The 25417-nt window shown below is 44.0% G+C and overlaps 1 protein-coding gene across 2 annotated transcripts in view; it reads right to left on the bottom strand.

The window, feature by feature from the left end:
* The window catches only part of Shc3 (SHC adaptor protein 3), a 125277-nt gene that overhangs the window by 59247 nt on the left and 40613 nt on the right, over positions 1-25417 (bottom strand). For both annotated transcript variants that reach the window (XM_034510186.2, XM_076939038.1), the window contains exon 2: positions 17752-17822. In XM_034510186.2, the coding sequence (XP_034366077.1) occupies positions 17752-17822 (71 nt within the window). The remainder of the gene's footprint in view (positions 1-17751; positions 17823-25417) is intronic.

The raw sequence follows: 25417 nt of genomic DNA, 5'->3' as shown, positions 1-25417 counted from the left end.
CCCCACTCCCCCCAGCTTTCAGGGCAATGATAAACACCCATGCCTTGCCTTCAGAAGCCTTTCTCAAGAGTGGCTCAGTTAGTAGCACACTTGCTTAGGTTGCACAAAGCCCTGGATTCAATCTGCAGCACCACATAGAACTGAGTGTGGCACCTGTAAATGCAGCACTGAGAGAAAGGCAGGGGGAGCGGAATTCTAAGTCACTTCTGTTACATCATGAGTTTGAGGATAGCCTGGGATACAGACCCTGTCAAGACAAGAAGAGAAGGAAAGTAGACAAGCGAAAGAGAGGCTCTCTCTTTCTCACTTCCTCTCCCCCCCTCTTGTTCTCTCTCTCTTGTTCTCTCTCTCTCTCTCTCTCTCTCTCTCTCTCTCTCTCTCTCTCTCTCTCACACACACACACACACACACCAGCCCATTCCACTCTTCTACAAAGGCACAAGGCAGTCCAGTCCACTGACCAAGACCAGAGTCAGCTCTCATGGTGGTAGTGTTGACCTACATACACCCAGCCATCCAGAGTACCTTAGAATTTTTAAAACAACATGAAGACATTTTGAAAAATGTAACAAGAAATAAAAATGAGGGTGAGCACATTCTTCTAGACAATACACATGGCTGCACGAAGCCAAATACAGAACTGAAAATCACATTGCATGAAAGACAGATACATGAGCGGATAGGAAAAAACATGCAGAACTACAGATATGTGTGGAGTCCGGTAGAGGAGAAGGCTGCCTTCAGATACTGTAGGGACTTTGGATCAGATTGGCTATCTGATTACAGGTAATTGAAAGTCCCAATGTGGGCTTGGAAATAGCTCAGCTGGTAAGATGCTTTCAGCAGAAGCACAGGGACCTGAGATCGATGGCCAGAACTCATACAGAAGCTGGGTCTGGGGACATGTGCCTGTAATCCCAGAGCTGGGGAGACACAGACAGGAGATGGCTCACCTGCCATCCCATCTAGGCTAATCAGTGAGCTGCAGGTTCAGTGAGAGACCCTGTGTCACAGAATAAGGTAGAAGGCTGGGTGTGGCAGCACATGCCTTGAATCCCAGCACTCAGGAGGCACAGCAGGTAGAGCTTTGTGAGTTCTCCACCAGCCTGGTCTACGGAGTAAGTTCCAGGCTAACTCGGGCAACATTGTAAAACCCTGTTTCAAAATAAAAATGTACAGAGAGATAGAGGAAACACTCATTCAGTGTTTACCTCTGGCCTCCACATGTATGCATGGCACATGCATGTACACATACACACACACAAAATAAATAAATAATTTTAAACTGTAAAGGAACTAGAAAGAATCAACATTAGTAATGGCGCTACAAGGCCAAAAAGAACAGGCAGAATTCCTAAACTCCTGGTGACAGTGAGGACACCAGATGCCACACCAGAGGCCACTGCCCACAGTGTGTCCCCCTTAGCTATCATCCAGGCTATCAGACCCAGTGGGCCAGGTAAAGCCAAAGACAATTGACTCTGTTATTAGACAGTTGTAGATTCTCCATGCACAATAAGGAATCACACACAACAAGAGACAGAGCCGTTAAAGAGAAATGTTCACGTTATACATACACACATCACACACATATATCACATACATGCATCATACACATCATACATACACATATCATATACACATCATACACATACATCACATACATGCATCATACATACACACATCATATACACATCATACATACACACATCATAAAATAAGGTGGACACACATACACACATCACACACATACATCACATACATGCATCATACACATCATACACACATCATACATACACACATCATATACACATCATACATACACACATCACACACATATATCACATGCATGCATCACACACATCATAAACACATCACACATGCACACATCATATATACACATCATATATGTAGACACATCATACATACACACCACACACACACACAAACTCAGTCCTGGAGAGGGCCAAAATTGCTTGGTTGAAAAGAAGAAAGCGAGACAGGGAATGGCTAGAGCCCCACAAAGTGCCATGGGATGGTAAGAGCATTATTATTATTATTATTATTATTATTATTATTATTGTCATCATCATTATTTTGGTAAGAGCATTATGTGGTACCTCCCACCACCTCTACAGTGAGCACATCTCAAGGCAGCTGTTCAAGCTTATTGGTAGTGGTGGCCTTGGGTAGGGAGAATGCTTCATTGTAAGGCTAGCTCTGGGCATCAGCAGTCATCCCAGGGACCCAAGGCTCACAATAGATCTCAGTGGTAAAGTTCTTGCCTAATGTGTACAAGGTCATGAATGAATGAATGAATGAATGAATGAATGGATTTTTAAAAAAAATAGCAAAAAGCACCCATCATCTCCCTAGAGAGGAAGACAGACTCAGGATCACTGTTCAACATCCTGTTTCTCTCTCAGATCATAGCTTTAAGTATCAAAGTGCATTTAACTAAGTTACAGAAAATTGCAAGCTGACTAATAAATAAAATTTTCAGAGTACAAAGATTTTCCTTCAAAAAAAAGCTATCAATGTCTTCCATTTCTTCAAAGTTGTAAGAAGGAGCTGGTAAAAACATGAGAAAAGGGGGTTTTCTGCCAAAAATACCAAAAGCTGAGTTTTCTAAAGGAAGTGACTTTTATACTGCCAAACACGAGTGGTCTCATTCGTTTCCATTGGTAAGATGACCCTGAGGCAGAATAGAAACAGAAATAACTTAATGTAATATTTGGTCTTCTGGTTTCTTAGCCAATTGCTTTCTCTTGACTTTATTTTGCGTCATTAAATAAAGGCTTGAAAACTTAAGATTTTCCTGTATGCTGCATGGTGTGTTCTTGTGATGGTGTCAATTGTCAACTTAAAAGTTTAGGAGGCAGGCCTCTGGGCATACTTGTGAGGGATTGTCTACACTACAGTCAGCATCTGGGAATTCTGGGAGGGATTTGTTATCAGTGTGAGAAGGTCTAACCTAAGTGTAGGTAGAACCTGGACCTGTAAGTGGAGAAGGCGAGCCAGGTACATCACCCATGGACTCACCTTTCTCTGTTGTGGATGTCATGTGACCAGGTCCCTCAAGCTCCCACCTCTGCGTCTTCCCTGCTATGACTTACTGTAACCTGGAATTGTGAGCCAACCTAAACTGATTCTCCTTAAGTTCCTTGTTTCAGAGTACCTTATCATCACTGCAACAGGAAAAGAAACTAAGGCATTTCTGGGAATTCAAGTCACCAAGATGAGTTTATGGAGAAACTCAAATCCTAGAATTAAAAGGATCACTGGGCTAAGACTGATTTAAGACCTACTGGTGAGATAATACCATGATTCTGAGGCAGCACAGATGAGATCCACACTTTAAACAATGTAAATATAAAGGTATCGACAATGAATACAGAAAATATACAATCTTGCCTGGCAAAATGGCAGGCAATAAAGGTAATTGTTACCAAGCCTGATGACCAGAGATTGAACCCTAGGAGTCACACGGTAGAAGGAGATAACTGACTCCTGCAAGCGTCCTCTGACCTCTACCTATGTATAGTGGCATGACATACCTCTAATAAATAAATGTGACTTTCAATTCTTTTTGTTTCTAAATTGATCTTTGTGAGTGTAACAAATACAGGGGATAGTTGTACACTGATGTGATACTATGTAGTTTTTCGAAGCTGTTTGCTTTTGTATCATCTGTGCCGCTGCTTCGGGGTTTTTATATACAGATGAAGATGGTTTTATTTTGCTTTGTCCTGTTGGCATGGCTTTTTTCCTCTCTTGTCTCGTTGCTCTGCCGTGGATCTCTCAGACAGTGTTAAATAGCCATGAAAGCAATGTTACTCTACCTACAGCTCTTAAAGGGAAATGTCCCCTCTGTGCACTGATGCTGGCCATGGGTTTGTAGATGCTCTGTCACTGCGCTGAAACGGTTTTCTCTTCCCAGTGTTTTCAGGTTTTTTTAATTGGGCATCTTTTCTGCCTGCATCAAGCTGTTCATACAATTTTTCTTTCATTTTAAATATTAGACCCAGTGTATAATCCTTGTAAAATACCTTCAGAGTATGATATGTTATCTTCCTAAGGCATATCTGGATCCTGTTTGAAAGTTCCTCGTAAGAGGTTTGTGTCGTCTGTCTGTGAGGTATTCTGCTGGGTTCTTTTCTTTGACAGCCTCTGTGTGGTTTATAGTTTCAGGATAACATTGGACTCATGAAGGGAATTGGAAAGTGTCCCTTCTGTTTGCTGGAACAGATTGTGGGAACTGGTGTTACCTCTCCCTTAAGTGTTTGGAGCCATCTGGCCTTGGAGTTTTCTCTAGGGGGAGGTCTCCTTTCATGATGAGTTTCATTCAATAGATAGAGTCTATATAGGTCACCTGCTCTTCATTCAGGGAACTTAGACAGTTGGACCCTTCCAGGAATTCATCCATTTTGTCTGTGTTACCAAGTCTACTGGCACAGCTGTCCTGTTCCTTCTCACTCCTCAGTATGCACAGTTCAGTATGGACGGTGTCCAGGCTTTGTTCCTGATGTTGTGTGTATTCTGTGACTCTCCCCGCCTCCTCTTCTTTCCTTCCTTTTGTTCTCTTCTGATTCTTCTTCACCTCTCCATCTCTTCCTCCATTTATTGCCTTTAGAGATCTTTTATGCTGTATTATTATTGTCATTGTTATTCATCATCATCATCATCAGTTGTGTGTGTGTGTGTGTGTGTGTGTGCACATGCACATCATAACACAAGTACAAAGGTCACAGGACAACTTATAGGAATCGCTTCTTTCTCTCTACAGGGGGTTGCTGAAATTAAACTCAGATGGTCAAGTGTGTACCAATTAGCCATCCCTCCCTTTCTACCGATATATTTTTAAAAGTCACTATTGCTTTCACATTTTTATGCTTGTTTTGGGTCCAATTTTGTCATTTCCAGAGCTCCTGGAATGGCATAAAGGACAAGGACACCCAGGAAGACCCTGGTAACAGGGCTGCCAGTCAAGAAGTGACTCAGTGATTTGGGCTCCAAATATGACATGTCTAGGAATACTTTCATCTTTCCCTTTTCCTATAAAAGAGGTCTCACTATCACTCAGGCTGTTAGTTCTGTGTTCTGTGTTGTGTGTCTCTTCTTTCCTCTCCTTTCCTTGTACCCTTCCTACCTCAGCCTCTTGAGTGCTGAGCTCTCGGGCCTGTGCTGTTTCACTCACAGAAGCACTTTTTAGTATTGCTCTATTTTCCTCTTAACAGACACAAAACTGTTATTTTGATACAAATCTTGTCTACACTAATCCAGAATATATGTTTTCTATATATTTACTGACTCTAAGTGACAAAGGGGCATTGTGTCATGTCTAACAGGGTGGGAGGGGCTTACATAGTGTTTATGAGATAACAGTTTTAAAGCAGATCCCAAGAGAAGTGGAGCAGGTTTGAGAGGTGAGCAAAGGAAATGAGAGCAGATGTGAGGAATGCTTAAAGGAGATGCTGGCCAGGCTGGGCAGAACTCTGCAAGCTAAGAACATTCCTGAACGCGGCATTCTGCAGGTGACAGAAACACTGTGGGGTGTACTGAGAATCCGCATGTTTCAGCAAATTGATCTGTTAACAGAAACAAGAAACTGCAGCCATGGGGTGAAGGCTCAGTGGGCAAAGTACAGGTGTGAGGACCTAACTTTGGATCCCCAGAACCCACCTAAACTATACAGAGTAGTTTATGGATGTAATCCCAAGACTCCTCCCATGAGCTGGGAGGTAGAAACAAGAGAATGCTGCCTGGAAGCTTGCAGGACAGCTAACCTGGTATATGCACCAGAATACACTAAGAGACCCATCTCCAACAATATGGAAGGTGAGGGAAGACACCTCAGGCTGTTCCCAACCTTAATACACACACCATGGCATGTGTCCACTGTCACTCACACACAAAAGCATGAGAACACACACATACATACACATAAATGTATATGTACATACACATACATACACACATATATACATATATGCATGCATATATACATATACGCACATGCATACATATATATACATATAGATAGACACATATACACACACAGATACACATGTGCACACATACATATATATGCACATATACACACATACAGACATACATTCATACATAGGTACATATATAGATACATAAATACATACATATACACACATACACATAGATATACACATTCATACATAGATACATACATATATACATGCATACATACATGTATACAAGCATACACACACATACAGACATATATTCATGCATAGATACATACATATATACACACATACACTTTTTTTTTTAATTAGGAACAAAGGAAATTGAAGATAAGGGTTAGAAAAGAGGGGGAGCGGACACCAGAAGGAGCTGGTGATCCCTGGCAATTGAACAAGGAGGAAGGATGAGTTGAAACAGACCCAAGTTGTGGTGACAACAAAGACTGCCAGGAGAGATGCCAGGAGGGCACTGTGGTGGTAGTGGTCGAGGGAAAATAACCTCACCATGGTGACAGACTCAAGCCTGTCACCTCTCTCTGACCACCCCAGCATCACGCACCACCAGATGGCTTCTGTAAAGTCCTGAACTGCAAGTAGATGCTGAGGGGTAGGGACAATTTTTCTTTTAACCTAGAAGCACTACATGCCACAGTACGAGTATTTAAGGCAATGAGATTTGTCAACAGGAGATGATGTTACCAAAAAAAAAAAAAAAAAAAATGAAAATTTGGGGCCAGTGAGAAGGTTCAGAGGGTGGAAAAGATTGTCACCAAGACTGAATAGCCAAGTTCAAGTCCCAAGCCCCATGTAGAAGAAGAGAACCTACTCCTGTGGGTTGTCCTCTGACCTCCACATGTGTGCTATGACATGCACACACACACACACACACACACACACACACACACAAATAAATAAATATTTTTTTAAATAAATATTTTTAAAGAGAAGAGCATATGACTCTGAGCTAAGCTGGCTGAGCCCTCTTCTGTGCTGAGCTAATTAAATGCTTTTCAGACACCAACTCGGTGGATTCCCAATCCTACTGAGGAGGAGGCATCATCACGAGTGCACTTCGGTGCTGGTGAACCTCATGAGATACAGGGAAGTAAAGCCATGTGCACAGGGTCACCCAGCTGTCCTGAATCCAGGCTGCCTGGCTCTAAACCTACTCAAGAGGCTGCCTCTGACAAGAGCAGAGGGATCCTTCTGGAATCATCCATTTGGGAGACGTTGACGGCGGAGAAGGAGCAGTAAAGGAGGTACACGGTGACACAAATGTGTTTCTGGCCTGAGAACTATAAATACACACCATGCCAGATGGTCCTTACAGGGAGCACGGGGAGGAGGACCACAGATCTGTGGTACGAATGCTATTTAAACAAGCTTCAGCCACCATGTCCTCTGTGATCTCCATTTTTAAAATTCCTACATGAGTGGGCTCCTTTGAAAAAAATAAATAAGTGGACTCATTCCCAAAGCTGTGGTTTCAGGGACAGTCATTGCACTGCATGGTTCTGAAGTTAAAAATGAATTCCAGAGATTTAACAAAAAAAAAAATAGTTTTTCATGGAATAAAGAATAATACTTCCCAGAGTGGGTTCCTGGACAGAATTAGCACCTCAAAAACGTGTTAGAAGCTGATGCTCCTATGGTCCGCCCTGTTCCTCTTGCCACGTAGTTTTGCTCACTGAGTTATCTCCATACCCCCAATTCCTTCTAAAGCTGGACCCCAAGGTCAGAAGTCCCATCCTTCCAGTGTCCTCGGCAAGGGGAAGATGGAGTCCCTTGGTTCCTTATCATCTGAAGCTAAGGCAGAGGTTTTCTTGGGAACATCCTGACCAACCCACTGCTACAGTTTGCATCTTGATGTTCCTCTCTGTCCCGTCCCCCCTCACCCCTCCACTCCCCCCTATCAAAGGCCCTGTGCTTGGTTCTCAACTTGGTTCTGTCCAACCTGGTATCAATCATTGGGAGGCAGGCCTCACAGTAGAGGGTCTTAGACCAGTGGGAGCATGTCCTTTTAGGGGATTGTGGAGTCTTGTGTGTTGTTCCCTCCTCCCCCACCCCCGCCCCCAGCTCATGATATAACTGGTTTTGCAATGTCACCAGCTTTGGCCATAAAGAACCGCCTCATCAAGGGGCCAGTCAATCATAGAGTAAAACCTTCAAGACAGTGAGGAAAAATAAACCTTTTCTCTGTGTAAATCAATTGCCTCTGCTGCTTTGTTATACTGACATCAAGTGTGCATGCCCCAGAAACAAACTGTCCCAGGGAGACCGTCCTCCCATTTCCCCAGCCTAGAATGTGGCATTCCTTCCCCCAAATGCCTTCTCCAATCAGATAGTTTTGCTGGGGGCAGAGACACCTTCCTAGGCAGTCAATAAACAAACAATGAATCAATCTAGAGGCAGCTCTTTGACATCTGGCGTGATTGACACCATGTCACTATGACAAATACCTTCCGAAAACAGCTTAAGGGAAGAAAGAGTTATTCAGGAGCATGGCATCAGGGGACTCCAGTCCACTATAGTAGAGATGGCCTGGGGGAAATTTATGCTGTCAGGAGTATATGTCAGAGACTATTCTCATTGCTGACAAGCGAATAGGCCAGACCCAGGAGTGGCCACAACCTTCAAACTCTAACCAGCTGCTCCAATGGGCTTCACCCATTCTCTGCATGAACTTGCCCCAGCCAGCTGGTCTTTCTTTTCTTGTCTTAGTCACCCAAGCTCAGCCAGTCTCCAACACCCATGCCAGTCCAGGGATTCACCTTCCACCCACACTTGCACATTTTAGAATTGTTTGTTCTGGAGGCAGGAGGGAGACTCATAAACTCAGGAAGTAAACAAAACTTACAGGACTCACAAGACCTCCACCCAAGGTTATATAAGCAGAAGGGATTTCTGGGGAGAGGACCCTCTTGTTAGCCAAGCTGCCTATAAGCCATATGGGCACTTCATAACTCAGCTTCCATGGGGCTTCTGTCTCCTAAGAGCCTCCTTATATCATATCTTGGAATCTATTGGTGATTGAAGAGAGTATGCATATTAAATCACATGTACCTGAGGTCTAATCAAGGTAACACCTGTGGGCCCTTACTATCGGCCATGGCTGTCATGGTCATTGACACATAGTAATAACTTGCCCAACTTTCGCAATTGTGAAGAATCTGGTATCATCATCATGGTCAAGGGACTGAACACAATATCAAAACAAGGTAAGAACCCTGTTCTCCAGGACAGAACCCAAGTCTTTGTGCCCCATGGTTGCTTCAGATCCTAATATCAAGGTTTAGGGCCAGGTGGGTGCAGTGTCCCATGGTCTCTGGAGCTAACCCACTTCCTCACTGGGTACCAAATGGAAGTTCTGCCCAGAATGTATTTGTACAATCACTCGTAACTAGTGAACATAGTTCAACGAGAGAGCCTGCCTCATTCAACCAGGTCAAACAATTGCCACCATGCTCCCTCTTCGGTGAGACTGGAGGAGAAACATGCCAGTGTTTGCTGCTCCCTCTTCAGAGAAGTGTTCTTGGACTCAACCCCATCAAGGGGGACCCTCTTTCACATTCCCAAATTAACAGCCCCTCACCTTCATGAGTGCATATATAGGCCATCGCCCTGAACTCTGGGCCACCAAAAACCTCTGCTGCACCTCCTATGCTTGGCACAGACTTAAACACAATACCACTAGATCAGAGGAGACCAGAGAACATAAATATTCCAGCTGAGGAAGCCAGTGTTCCAATGCCACCTGAGTTTCATTCCAAAGGCAGGGTACACACATGCCACCGGTGACTTTTGAAAAGCCACCCCTAAACACGGAAACACTAAGTCCTTCCTGCTTCCTCTTGACCTCATTGGGGTGGGAGAGGAGACAGTCGGGCTGGAAGCATGTGTTTTAGGACGAGCACACTTAGAATGAGCAGGTAGGGCTCAAATCCAGAGACAGCTATTCTGAGCTGCCTGAGTGTATGGGGTGCAGAGAGGGCCAATTCACACTGGTGTTCTCTCTCCTCATTCTGAGACTTGCCCAGCTTCAGAGGAGCTAACGATAAAAATAGACTCTCTCCTTTCTCTGGCGCAGCCAACTGAAATCAACATGGGGGCTGTTTGTTTTGTAGCAAGAAGGGGAATTTGGGATCAGAGAATTGACTAGCTCACTGGTAAAGGTGAAATGGTGGTTTGGCTCCATCTCAGTCCTAACGGAGCAGGTGGACATGGGTCACCTTTATCAGCTACACCATGGTTGGTGGCCAAGGACAGAACATAACCTGTTTTGTGTGGTGGCAAGACTCCCTAGTATCACCTCATCTGGTGTTTCTCAAATGAGAAAGTTACCCTAATCCAGTTAAGATCACCATGCCTTCAGGAACACGAAGCCCCTGGAATACTTCCTGCACACTTAAAAGAGTTGGTACCATACACCTCCAGGAGGAAATAATTACCAGGAGGCCTGGATAAAAAGTGTTCGGCACCCACCAGAAGTGTCACGGGGCCACGTGATCCCCAAGGCTCCCACTAACCCAGGCCTCACCTGTCCTTCTCCCTTTCCTTCATCTTCACACACAAACCTACTCCTGATGAGGATGAGGCTGAGGCTGAAGAGAGCAAACCCACTGTAAACCACACAAGCCACTTGTTAGTAAATGTGCCCTTTCTTAAAACCCACTGTGTTGCTGGAGTGCCGTGTGGGGATCAGGATGCCAAGACTCACCGGTCTGAAGGCAATGGAGGGAAAGTTTTACCTGGAGTTAGAGAATGTGAGAAGCCAGAGGCTGAGCTTCCAGGTAAAAATTGGAAGGTGGAGTTGAGGCACCATGCTGGGGTCTGGTCCAACAGGTCCTCCTTCAGCTGGAGAGGAATTGTCCCCATGGAGCCAGATGTGAAGAGACCACACCCACACAGGGGCAGGTGTGAGGAGACCATACATACTAGGTAGGTATGTTGAGGTCATGCTCATAAAGGGGCAGGCAGACGAGACTACACCCCAGTGCACACATAGAACTGCCATTCTGAAGAACACCATTCAGGCCTCTGCTTCCTTTTCATAGGTCAGGCCTTAACTGTTCTTTGCTCAAGTTCAAAGCCGGTAACTAGCAATGAAGTATCTCTCCTTCAGATCAACACCATGTGTTCATAACCTCTACCTTCCAAGTCAAGCCCCTTACATGAATAGACTTCGTGTCCCAGCTTGGCACCAGATCCCTCACTCATGACAGACTGTGTGTCTGTGGGTGCCTCTACAGCGTGTGTTTGGTACCACGCAGGCACATCACTTTAAACACCTACAGATGTTAGCACTCAGAGAAACTCTGAGACCCCACCCCTGAGCAAGGACAGACAGAAAGGGAAGAAAGATGCTTCTCTTCCACAGCTATTACCAGAACAGAATCTTCCTGTTCAGAAACAGTGCAGAGCAGCCACAAAGCCCTTACGGGATGTGCTGATGTGCAAGGCTCCAGAACTCACAGGGTCTAGAACTCACAGGGGTCTGTGAGCCTATTTAAATAAGGGATGCAAAGAACCTAAAACACATCAAATTGTTTTCCTCTCCAGAGTTTAGAAATGCAAGCTCCTGTTGGATTCTGAACTGCATCTTATCAATCACCTGCAACCCATCCAAGACTCCAGCAAGCCACACTGGGCTGAGGGCACAAGTCCACAGGACCCAAAGAGGAAATGAACTGGTCGCTTACCAGATTCATTCCAGCATTGCAGGGAGTTGAATAGAATCCTTCGTGACCAGAGGTCCCTGTGTGACTTCTGTGATGATTCTTAAGGAGAGAGGTTGTGTCATTGCTATGACCAAACACATAACTAGGAACAGCTTTATGGGGCAGTGTTTGTTTGACTTACAGTTGCACTTAAGAAGGGGTACAGTCTACTGTGGTAGATGATGGCATGGTAGCCAGAGTGTGCAACAGCTGGTCATGTCACATCCACAGTTGAGAAGCAGAGAAAAATGAATGTCAATCAACCCCATTTTGGTTTTATTCAGCCTGGGAATAGCACTGCCCTCATTCAAGGTAAATCATCCCTGCTCCATTAAATCTATCTGGAAACATTCTCATTGACTCCTCTAGAGATGTGTTTCCATGGTGATCCAAATCCCATTGATTTAACAATGAAAAAGAACCATCTTCCCCTGGATGTGCACGAGGAATGAGAAGAAGGGAGGTCCTCCATCTGCTGTCTGTCATGGGTCTGACTTAGGGCCTGACCAGACACCCTTAGCATCTTGTGCAACTAGGGTGTGTGCGACTTCTGGTTGGTAACTGAAGTTGCCAATCAATATTAAGCATCAGAAGGGCCTTTGTAATTTTCTAGGTATAAGACATCTTTCTGAGGACTCAGGATTATAATTGTACTGTGTAGATATTCACAATTTTCAACTGTCTAAAAATTTGGCCTTGAGGAACTTCCAGTAACAGAGTTTAACACGACAGTGAACAAAGACATTTCTTCTCCACTTGTGGAGTCATAGCCATGCCATGAGCTCACACTGACTCCAAAGCTCCTGCCCAGGAGTCTTCAGATGAGGGTAGGTCCCCTGGACCAGGAAATACTGTTAAGCAATTCCAGTAGTGCAAATGAGGGGATCACAGCTCTGAAATCAGTCTTGTGTCACAGTGGCCAGTGTAGAAAGCCAACAGCCTTGCACAAATAAAGGCCTCCAGTGGCCTCCAATTGGGAACCAGATCACATCAGTCCTGGTCCCTGTCTTTGGTCTTTGAGCCTTTTGGAGGCCACAGAACAGGCAGAGATCATATCACAGTTGTGGGGTTAAGGGGAAGCAAAGCCATCAGCTTGCTGAGCTAGCTTAGAATCTTAGAACAATAAAGTTTCACTGCCCCCCACATTGGGGTCTCTGTGTTACTTTTGACATTACAAAATGCACTCCCCATCTACAAATGTGGGAGGTGGGGTACACATGCCCTATTCCATGTGTTAGACAAAGCTACCTTTAGGGGAGGAGCTCTCTGAGCCTGCTGAGAAGGAGCCCTGTGAGACAGTTTCCTCTGCAGAATCACCCACTAGCTTCTACAAGCACTGAGGCCCTCGGCTCCTCTGTACATTCCATCAGCACAAGGATCCTGGGGGAAGCAATACCTGCTGCAGCCTTGATGTCTCTCTTACGAGGAATACTTACTTACAGTCCCATGTCCACTGTGATGAATACAATCTTGGCATTAGGACTGAATAAACTCCAACAGAAGCCCCTGTGGCCAGGCTTTGTCCTGTAGAATCTATAAATATTATTCTGGTCCCCGTCTTACTCTGTGTTCAAATCCAGACCATGCTTAATATTTCAGGTAAAAATTGGCTTGACAGAGCTGGGCCCTACAGTCAGGCCATCTTCTCAGCAGAGTAGGCAGTGATTGGAGTGTACATATCACCTATCCCTGTAAACTAAGGTATCAGAAATATAAGATTTTTTTTTTTTGACAGCCATTGAGCCAGTAAGTCTGGAAGTGTAGACGGTGGTTCTGATGTTTTGATTTAATTGGGAATCTGTGTTTACTGACACTAAAGGTCCTGGCCCTCAATTGATTTCTGATCTATCAATAAAGTTGCTATTAGCCAAAGGCTGATCATGGAGCGGGACACTGAAAATTGCCCAGAAAGGATGCAGAGAGAATCTGGAGGACAAGGAAAGGGAGAAGGGGCCGCAGTAGTGCAGTAGCTGAAGAGAGAAATCCAGCCAGCCAAGTAAGTTGTAGGGTAAGTAGCCTCTGGCTACATTTCCAGTTGGCCCTGGGGTAGCAGGGGAAGAAGTAGGAGTACACAATCCTAATTTAACTCTGGAGTTAGCCAAGGCATTTCAAGAATAACTGGCGTGTGTGTGTGTGTGTGTGTGTGTGTGTGTGTGTGTGTGTGTGTGTGTGTTTGTGTGTGTTTGTGTGTGTTTGTGTGTGTTTGTGTGTGTTTGTGTGTGTTTGTGTGTGTGTTTGTGTATGTGTTTGTGTGTGTGTGTTTGTGTGTGTTTTGTGTTTGTGTGTGTGTTTGTGTGTGTGTGTGTTTGTTTGTGTGTGTTTGTGTGTGTGTGTTTGTGTATTCTATTCATGAATCGGAGACAGCTCTTTGGAGCAGGTGAACGCGTGCAACCATCCTGGAGCACAAAGCCGTATAGGCAAAACTACACACTACATAGAAGCAATTAAATTTAGGTTTTTAAAGTTATGTATTAGTTGAAAACAATTAAAAGACATGTTTTAGCTGGAAATCCATGACTTCTATCACTAAAAAAAAAAAAAAATCAATAAATTTAGTTGCCAGGAATAGAATGAAATTAAACCTACCTTGAAAAAGGTCTGTGACACCACTGTCAGTGCCTCCAAATAATGGGTAAAAAATTTAATTTATATTTTAAAGTGCAGTAAACAGATACATAGAGCTTATTTGCTTACAAAATGAACTTAATTAAATATCATAGCTTAAATATCATAACTTAATTAAATATCATTTGCTTACAAAATGAACTTAATTAAATACTTTTAGAAATAAGTTCACCCAGCATCTCTATAATCTGACCATGTGAAGTTCCCTGAAACCTTTCAAGAATATTTTTGCTATATAAATTATGGAGGAAGTATTTAATTAGATAGGCAGGCACAGTTAACATAGTTGCCAGTAAGGCCTTAAAAGCTCCACACTGGAAGGAAAGCAGGTGGGAAGGGCTTAAGGAATAAAAGAGAGACAGAAAGTGACATAACCCTATTTCTATTTAAAACATTTTTAAAGCTCCATCCTGTGGTGAATCTGCAAGGCATGGCAAAGCATTCCCTCTGGAGGAAAACAGCTCCTTTTTATTGCTAATGGATCAAATTATTATTTTTGTGTGAGTATGCTCCGGGAACAAACTTCGACAAGAAACATGTTACATAATAGAGATAACACCGGGATTGAGGGCATCACAGAGAAAATGACATAGCTCTCAAATGTCTAATGAAACCCGAGGCAATGCTGCTGAAACCAGAATGCAGCACCACCTTTATCTGAGCCTATGATTGACATTCCCCTTGCCCCAGTGTGCTGAAGCACTTTCACACCTCGGAATGGGACTGGAGAAAGGCATCCGAACTCCATGCCCACCAGTGCTGGTCACCTGCTGTCTTCTATGATGTGAGTCCTTCTGTCCACTTGGATTCCACCCACAGGCCCCTAAGAAGAATATCCTCATCTGAGGAAAAACTAATTATTTACTTGCTCCCCTTACTACCACCCCAGAGGAGCAGGGTGGTACTCCCTTAAATGACCCTCAGTCATTTGTGCATCAACACTGGACACCTGGGCAGAGCAGACGGCTCATGTTCCTTAGCACCACAACTCATGGTGGAATTTAATAACTAGGTCAGTGGAACAAAAGCCTCTCCGAAATCCAAAGAGGAAACCCAGTAGAAAGATTGCACTAGAATTTAAAGACAGCCATCACACAGATGAATATGAACACAGTTCCCGCAACCCTAGGCAGTGGGATCGCTCTGCATGTATGACAGTGTGTGCTTTGCCAATGAGAGAGAGTCAAAGTGGCCACTGTGGTGGTTTGACTAGGAATGCCCACCAACCCCCATAGGCTCATATACTCGAATTCTTGTCATTAGGAAGTGACATTACTTGGGAGGGGTTAGGAGATAGATGTGGCCTTGTTGGAGAAGGTATGTTTCTTGGGGTGGGTTTTGGGGTTTCAAACGCTCAGGCCAAGCCTGGTCTCTCTCTGCTGCCTGTGGATCTGGATGTAGAACTCTCAGCTCCTTCTCTAGCTAGCACCATGCCTGCCTGTCTGCTGTCGCGTTTACCACCATGACAAGAATGGACTAAATCTCTGAAAATGTAAGCAAGCCCCAATGAATGCTTTCCTTTATAAGAGTTGCTGTGGTCATGGGGTCTCTTCACAGCAACAGAACACTCTAAGACAGCCATCTTATCTTCTGTCTCTGAGACACAGGAAGGAGAGACCAGCCTCAATGCTGTCTCCTTCCTGTGATTAAGCTTCCCCCCAGATCATCAAATCGCCACAAATACTGTTCTTGCCCCTCTTGATTTAACCCTCAACACCATCTGCCCTAATCCATATTCTAACACTTCTGAAAAGTCCCCAGCCCCACAACCAACCCCCTCACAAGCCCTAGTAAGAGCCCTAGCCTGTCAGGGAAGCTCACTCGGTCTCTCTCACAGCTCCCCTGAAAAGCCTCTTCACTGATCTGCTGTCCCTGTGGTCCTGAGCACAGTGAATTAGTAAGTGACCAGAGAAACAGACTTTTCTTTTAGAAACTCTCACTTCAGAACACAATTCCTCTGTCTTTTCACAAACTGGGTGGGGATGGAGTCCTTTGGTTTAGTTCACCGGTTTTGATATGTTCCCACCAAGCCTCCTGAGTTGCTTTAGGGAGAAGACAAACATCAGTGCTTGACCATGGACTTCCCTTGTGAAGAGGAACAGGCATTATGTATGACAGTACTTAGGGCAGTGGTCCAGACGTAACAAGTAATGATTACACATGATGACTTAAACCTTCAGGCATGGTTTCCTGACTCAGAGAAGCACAATACGGTGGCCTGGATGACATAATCAAGTGTCACTCGCTGAGGAAGTTGTCTGAGCAACTGCCAATGCAATAGAGACCTCTGGACCACAGGAGTGCTGCTACGTCACAGCCGCTGTCTTCGATAACACAACGAGCAATCAGTATTTGAAAAAAAAATAAGCTTGACTTTATTGGAAACTATATTTAGCTATAACGTTTCACTGAAAAGTGCCTCAGTCCTGGCTCATGAGAAGTTTAGAATGTAGGAAATACATAGAAAATACTTTAAATGATGGCCATTTGTAGGAAAAATATTTGGAACCAGAGATCGCTGTGTTAAGTGAAATAAGCCAGACTAACAGAAGTGTGTGTGTGTGTGTGTGTGTGTGTGTGTGTGTGTGTTAAAAGTGGAAATGGGGGCTATTTCAGAGAAGGAGGCAAGGGGAACAAGAAAGGGTAATCAGAGAGGAAACAAAATCACATGTTTTCTCTCATTTGTAGAATAAAGATTTAAATATATGCAACATTAAAACAGAAAGAGTATTTGGGGACAGAAGGGGACAAGTTGAAAGGGAAAGAGGACAAAAGAGAGTGACAGGAGGTGCATGTGAACACAGCACATTAGCATGTGTGTGTGAAAGTATAATGAAATCTAGTATTTTATACTAAAATATTAATAACAATAAAATGTCATAATGAAACCCAGTATTCTTGTATACAACCTAAAATATAAATTGGAAATAAACTATTTTAAAAGTCAATCTCCTTCCTAAATGATCTTCTCCCATGAACACTTCCACCTCCAACCTTGTGAAATTTGTTCTCCCTACGCACTTTGGAAATTCACTCTGGATATATCAGTCTTCATTTTTTCAGAAAGAACATAGTTTGGTGATTTTAGTATTGACCTTACATTAGTGGCTCCTACATTAGGGAAACAAATACAAACACACAGTTATCCCTTAATTATGATTGCTTGCCACTTAATTATAAAAATATCCCAGAAGGCTCAGGTGCCAGTCATGGTGCTCTCAACAAGAGACATACCTCTCCATGCATGGACAGATCCACCTATATTTTAACACAGTGTGGGTCCTGACTTCATCGCCAGCCTCTGGTATTGGAAGGGGCGAGCTTTCTGCTAGAAATTCCTAGGTTGTGAACTTTTGAGCTCTTCCCTTTCAGAAATAAAGTCACAGGCATCCACTTTGAAAAGAGCTTACCTGGTAACCTGAGTTCTTGTACTGAAGTCAAGAGACCTCATTGAGCGCAGAACTTCGATGCATCCCAAGTACTGTAAGGGGAAGAAATAGATCATGAGCTCTGGGAACTGAGAGCAACAGAAACGTCCTAATGATGTAGGGGGTTGGGGAAGCAATATACATTTCTTATGTCACGCTGTACCTTTAAATTCAATCCGAATATGGATAGTAAGAAGGGTTCATGGTTAAAGGTGTCAACTGCCAAGTCTCTTGTCCTGAATTTAATCCCTGAGACCTACATCTTAGGGATAGTAGAAGAAGAGATACAACTCCTACAGGCTGTCCTCTGACTTCCATGTGGACACTGTTATTCTCTCTCTCTCTCTCTCTCTCTCTCTCTCTCTCTCTCTCTCTCTCTCACACACACACACACACACACACACACAGAATAAGTAAGTTGTAATGTGACTCTGGGTGTGATTATGTCTCTAATAAAACCCTAAACCGAAACCGAAAACCTGCCTCTATAGGAAACATCTTAAATGCCAAGATTGACAGACCCTTGACTTCTATCAAACCTGTTAGCATTGCCATTGTCATAACATGTATAGTTCTCAAAGCTTTTATTCAAGTATACCTTATACACTGCAAGATGTGGAAATCTTAAATGTTTATGCGAATATTATTAAAACATGTTTTCAATGGGATTGCTTCCTCCCTCAACCTGAACATCATGTTCCTGGGTCTGTACAAAATTTCTGAAAGTTCTTGAATTTTTTTTTTAAAGAAAGAATTTGGCCACGTATACAACGAACACTTTCACTAACATCAACCTTCTGCCTTAATTAGGTTTCTACTGCTGTGATTAAACACCATGACCAAAGGCAGCTTGGGGAGGAAAAGGTGGACTTCAGCTGACAGTTCCAGATCACTGGGGAAAGTAAAGGCAGGAACTCAAACAGGGCAGGAACCTGGAGTCAAGAATTTAGGCAGAGGCCACAGAGGGGTGCTGCTTACTGGCTTATTCCCATAGCTTGCTCAGCCTGCTTTCTTATCTACCCCAGGACCACCTGCCCGGGGTGGCTCCACCCACAATGGGCTGGACCTTCACTCATCAATCACTAATAAAGAAAATGCCCTACGGACTTGCCTACAAACCCACCTTCTGGAAGCATTTTCTCAAGTCCATCTTCCCAAATGTCTTTAGCTTGTGTAATGTTGACATGAAATTAGTCAGGACACCTTCATGATTTAGTAAATATGTGGGGTTTTGAGTAAGCCACAGAGCACTTCAGTTTAGCAGAAAACCTTCTTCGCTGTTTACCACAAGTTTCCGGAAGTCCAAATGCACACCATGCAGTGCGTGACTTTGATCAGTCCCACCCATGAATGTGCACAAGTGGACAGACATTGTGACTATAGTCATGACAAGGGAGGCAGCCCCGGTCCTGTAAGCCCTGAGAAAGCTAGAAGACACAGACGCCTTTAAATTTAGACTGAATGAGCCTCATAGTGTGGTGCAGAAAGGGGTTTGTTTGCATTATGCAGAAAACCCAAACTTAGGTCTGGTTTTGTCATCTATTGTTATGTAACTTTATGTAACACTTGACCCACTTCTCAAAACTGAGTCTCTGCAGCTGCAGATGTGGCTGGTCCTCCCTCCACTGCACCGACATCAGTGTCAAGGTTACAGAAATCCATCAGCACCTGTGTCAAGGTTATTGACCCACCACTACCAATGTCAAGGTTACAGAATGTCACCAGCGGAACCATCTGAGTCACATGAGTTCTAAGGCCAATGCCAGGATTCTGCTCTGTTAGCCCACCACTGCAGATGTATCATCAGATCTCTATTGGAACCATAATTCTCAGGGCTGGGGAGATAGCTCAGTCATTAAAGTGATTGATTGCCTTCTAAGTACGTGGACCTGAGTTTGGTCCCCCAGACCCACGTAAAATAAGGGAAACATGATTGCTGTGTGTTTGCGCATACGTTTAATCCCACTTCTGGGAAGGCAGAGACTGGTAGATCCCTGGAGCTTGCTGGGCAGCCAGCACAGTTAGATTTGTGGACTTCAGGTTCAATGACCCTCTCTCTAAAAGTACACTGGAGAGGGCTGGATCGGGCTGGAGAGATGGCTCTGCAGTTAAGAACACAGGCTGCTCCTCCAGAGATTCTGAGTTTAATTCCCAGCAATCATTTGGTGGCCCACAACCATCTTTTAATGGAATTTCATTCCCTCTTCTTGTGTGCATGAAAACAGAGCACTCGTATACACAAAATAAATAAATAAATCTTTATTTTAAAAAAGTGGGGTAAAGAGTGACTGAGGAAGACACTCAAAATCAACAACTGACCTATACACACACACACACACACACACCTGCAGATACATGCAAACACACAGGAATAAGTACACACATGCACACGCCTCTGTGCACACACCTCCACACACACTCATAACTCTCGTTCATGAGTAAAGCATCCTGAGCACGCAGGTTGGTACCACGCTTGACTTTCCTAAAACCTACTGGCATCGCCATTTTATGTAGAAGTCCGTTTTCCAAACTTCCGCAGAGTTATGTAACCACAGAACCCAATGTTATTCCTGTGACTCCTGTGACTAACAGGCCAAATGTCACATACTTACATGATAACCACCATTATCAAAGTCACCACAGATACCCCAACCACATTGCAGAGACATGTGGAACCCATGACCAATGTCAAAAAGTTAGCTGAACACACTCCACTACCAAGGGCTATGGTGGACGCCAAGCTAACTGGTGCCCTGGAACAGTGGAAACACCACCACCACCACTGTTGTGACATTGATACAGGTCCAACATAGCAGAACTGTCCCACAAACAGTGCAGCAGAGATCTAAGAACACTGTCAACATTGTTATGATCGGATTCCAAGCTAGTCCAGAGACTGAGGCAGGAGGAAGCTCAAGGCCTGACCAGGGAACACAGTGAGTGCAAGACCAGCCTGTGTAACTTAGTACAAACCTCTCTCCAAAGAATAAATTAAAAGGGGGCTGGGGATATAGCTTAGGAATAGAACACTTGCCTAGCATGTGTGAGGCCCTAGGTTCAACCTCCAATGCCAAAAAAAGAATGAATAAATGAATGAATCAATGAATGGATAAATGAATGAATGAAAATATTTGATTTTGGGAGCAAATATGGAGACAAAGTGTGGAACAGAAACTGAAGGACGGGCCATCCGGAGACTGCCCTACCTGGGGATCCATCCCATGTGCAGTCACCAAAGGCAGCCGCTGCAGATGTCAGGAAGTGCATGCTGACAGGAGCCTGATATAGCTGTCTCCTTAGAGGCTCTGCCAGAGCTTGACATAGTCAGAGGTGGATGCTCACAGCTAACCATTGAACTGATCATGGGGTTCCCAATGGAGAAGTTAGAGAAAAGACTGAAGGAGCTGAAAGGGTTTGTGACCCCATGGGGAGAGCAACAATACCAACCAACCAGAGCTCCAAGGGTTCAAACCACCAGCCTGGGAGCACATAGGGAGGGACCCATGGCTCCAGCTGTATATGTAGGGGAGGATGGCCTTGTCGGGCATAGGTGGGAGAGGAGATCCTTGGCCCTGTGAAGGCTGGACACCCAGTGTGGGGGAATTTGAGGGCAGGGAGGTGGGAGTGGAAGCAGGAAGAGGGGAGATGGGATAGGAGGTGTTTGGTTGGGGGGAGAATGGGGAAAGGGGATAACATCTGAAATGTAAATAAATAAAATGTCCAATAAAAAATAAATAAAAAAATAAGAAGGCTGACATAATTATGAATAGTAAAAAAGAAAGAAAGAAAATCTTTGATGCTAGAAACACACTGGTGTTGGCATTTTCTCAAAGAAAATATGAAGAGACATTCATTCACAAATATGTGGAACTAATAGCTTCATCTTAGGAGGACGAGATTAAGAAAGAAGACTCCTAAAGCTTGTGGCCAATAGCATGTGGTGTGGAGTGTCCAGAGGTGAATGCATTCCCACTAAGGTCTGGGACTTGGTAAAGATGTGCATTTTTACCAGCGCTGTTTAACACAGAGATGGAAGTCCTAGCCAAGACAATCAGTAAGTCAAAGAAATACACCATATTGGAATGGAAAAGGAAAGAATCAAACCGTCACTGTCTGCATGTGTGCATGTGCACACACACCTAGTAGAATAATAAATAAAGAGTAATTAATAGTGATTACAAATTCAGCCAAATGGCAGGATACAAAATCAATGCAATCAAATCAATATCTTGTCTACACACCCATAACAAGTTACCTGAAGAAGAGCTCAAGAAAGCAAAGACATTTATAACACTTACCAAAAATAACATCCCCCAAAGATAGGTTAATTAACGAGATGAAAGTTCTCTGCATTGGAAAGAATAAAATGTTTATGGGGGAAAAAAATGGAAGAAGGCGCACACAGGCTGAAAGCCATCCCTTGTTTGTAGATGAGAAAGAAAAATCCTATTAAATGTTTACACTGCCCACAGAAATATTCAGATTCCATGCAGTCCATATGAAAATATCAGTCATGTTTCTGCAGAAGAACATCCTAAAATTCATATAAAATAACAACAAAAAAAAGAAAGCCAGAGAACAAAGTCATCATTAGTGAAAACAGCTGTAGACATCACCGTATCTGACTACTTCAAAACAGACTGCAAAGCTGTAGTCGTACTGGCTAGTTTGATGTCAACTTGACACAAGCTAGAGTCATCAGTTAGGAGGGAACCTCAATTAAGAAAATGCCTTCATAATGTCAGGCTGCAGGCAAGTCTGTAGAGCATTTTCTTAATTAGTGATTGAAGTGAGAAAGCCCAGGCCACTGCGGGTGGGACCGTCCCTGGGCTGGTGGTTCTGGGTTCTATAAGAAAGTAGGCTGTGCAAGCCATAGGGAGCAAGCCAGTAAGCAGCATCCCTCTATGGCCTCTGCATCAGCTCCTGCCTCCAGGTTCCTGCCCTGGCCTCCCTCAGTGATGAACTTATAACTTGTAATTTGAGATAAATCCTTTTACCCCAAGTAGCTAAAAGCATGGCATTTTATCTGAGCGATAGAAACCCTAAGCCGAGGCTAGACCGATGGCTTATTAGCTAAAAGTATTTGCTGCTCTTATAGAGGATTCAAGTTCAGTTCCTAAATCTAGTAGCACACGACCACCTGTAACTCCAGCTCCAGGAATCCAGTGCCCCCTTCTGGCCTCCACAGGTAACTCCACAGGTACACACACACACACACACACACACACACAATCAAAAATAAAATCTTTTTTAAAATGTTCACCATCACTGATCATCAGAAAAATGGAAATCGAAACCTTAACAAGATATCACTCTGCCCCAGTGACAATGACTACCATCAAGAAACGAAAACTGACAAGCACCAGCAAAGACAGAGAGAAGAGAGAAACATCAGCATAGCATTAGCAGTAGTCTGAATGAATGCAGTTGATATTAAAAACTGCATGTAGACTCCCCGGAACATAAAAGTGCTATATGGTCTAGAAATCTGGCTTATAAATATATATGAACTTAAATCGGTATGCCAAAGAGACATTCCCCCATGTCCTTATGCCACCATTCCCTGTAACCACGGAATGGAATGCCAGCCTAAATAACTGTCAACTGATGAGTAATTACAGAAAATGTATATATATATATATATATATATATATATATATCCATAAAAAGTATGAAATGCCGTGATTTGCAACTACAGAGGTGGACCTGGAGATAGTGTGTTACATTAAGTAAACCATATACGGAGCAGCAAACACCACATGATCCCCCTGGATGTGGATACAGAAAATGTTCCTTCTTTGAAAGTACTGAATTTGAAAGCACTAGTTAGCAAGGCTGGGAAGAATAGTGGGAAGGGGGTGAGAAGGTCCATCAGTGGGAACTAAGGCATACTTAGAAGAGATGAATCCTGCTGTTGCTTTGAGCCGTAGCACGAATTTGGTGGTATATCCTATGTTAGAAGTTGTCAATATGGTGATGTACTCCTGTCATCCATTTAAGAAATGGAGGAGGGAAGATTGGATGTCCAAGGCCATCCCTGGCTACACAGGTCATCTAAGGCCAGCCTGGGCTAAATGATATCCTATGGATCTCTTGGCAGAGTGCTTGCCCAGCCATGCTCAAAGCTCTGGTTCAGTCCCCAGCACTGCACATGCCAGGTGTGGTTATGATGTACTCCTGAAATCCCAGCACTCAGGAGGTGGAAGCAGGGGGACCAGAAGCTCCAGGTCACCCTTAGCCAAATAGCGAATTTGAAGACCTACGTGAAACCCTGGCAAACAAAAGAAAACAAAACACAAATACTAAGACCAAAGAATTTACAAGAAAGAATTTGGAAGGCTTCTATTTGGGAAATGATAAATGTTTGAAGAGATGAAGACACTTATCTCGACTGGAACACTTCGTGCATCTCACAGCGCCACCCCTCCCCCACCACGCACAGTTTCTATGGATCAAATCATAATTTTCTCCCGAAAAGGTGTTACATGAGTGGGCGGGGAAAGCTCAGTTGCTTACAAAGGGATAAACCCTGGCACAGCACTGAAGCTCTTCCAACCCAAACTCGAGACGACACCTCAGTGGCAGCAACATTAGTCTGAAGATGAGAAGCAACCAAACCAGAATCTGATTTCCACTCCAGACTACCACTCAAGTGGGAGGGGAAGGGGAAGACTCCGAGTTAACCACCCACAGACACTTGCTGTAAAGAAGAGTCCAGAAAACTTAATGAAGACGACGCAGAGGAACACATGGGCTGCCACAAGATGAGAAACAGAATCAACAGGGATGCAGGTGCAGCGTACACCTTGATGGTCATGTACAACTTTCAGTATGAGATTTGATCGTCGTTAACATGAGTGGTAGGGAGCAGATAGAGCGGGATGGGTGTGTTTAGGGTACTGCTGTGTTTTATGGAGGCTTCTCCGGATGTGCTCATTTCTAGATTGTGGCAGAAAAATATGGCTAGGGACAGGACGACGAGTCAGTTAGTGATGTGCCGCCCATGAAGACACAAGAATCTGAGTCTAGTCCCCCACACACTTATCAAAAGTAGGGTGGGGAGGTGTGTATGTATAATCCCAGTACTCAGGAAGTTGAGACAGGAGGATTTGGGTTTTGGACCCAACCTACGCTTACACAGCAAGTCCCAGGCCAGTCTGAGCTAAAGACAGGGACCTCAGTCTCTTCACCCAAGAAAGAATTGAAAATATCATGGCAATCGTGAAGTTGGAGTTCCTGATAAATATCAGTATTTGTTTGGTAATTACCTGAAAAAGTTTTGACATCATTCATGATCTCAATTGTAAGCACATACATCTGCAAGGAAGGGATGCAGAGAAATGGAATTTGTCTCATCTTCTCAGTAGGATTTACCACTGCAGCCTCTGAGAGTTGGCCTGCACTGCCATAAAAGCTGCCCCATGGAACAGTAAAGGAAATGGACTGTATCAGCTGGTAGTCTCACCGCTTTGATAAAATATCCTCACAGAAGCGACTTACAGAAGGATTTGTTTTACTCATAGGTCCAGGGTACCGTCCATCACGGTGGAGAAGGTGCAGCAGCAGTTGGCTAGTCACACTGTATCCACAGGCGGGAAGGAAAGATGGATACCCCAGTGCTCAGCTAGCCCTCGGTCTTGTTTCTAGG

The sequence above is a fragment of the Arvicanthis niloticus genome, chromosome 8 (assembly GCF_011762505.2).
Source record: "Arvicanthis niloticus isolate mArvNil1 chromosome 8, mArvNil1.pat.X, whole genome shotgun sequence".
NCBI classification, from domain to species: Eukaryota; Metazoa; Chordata; class Mammalia; order Rodentia; family Muridae; genus Arvicanthis; species Arvicanthis niloticus.
This window is presented reverse-complemented; position numbering and strand designations above follow the sequence as displayed.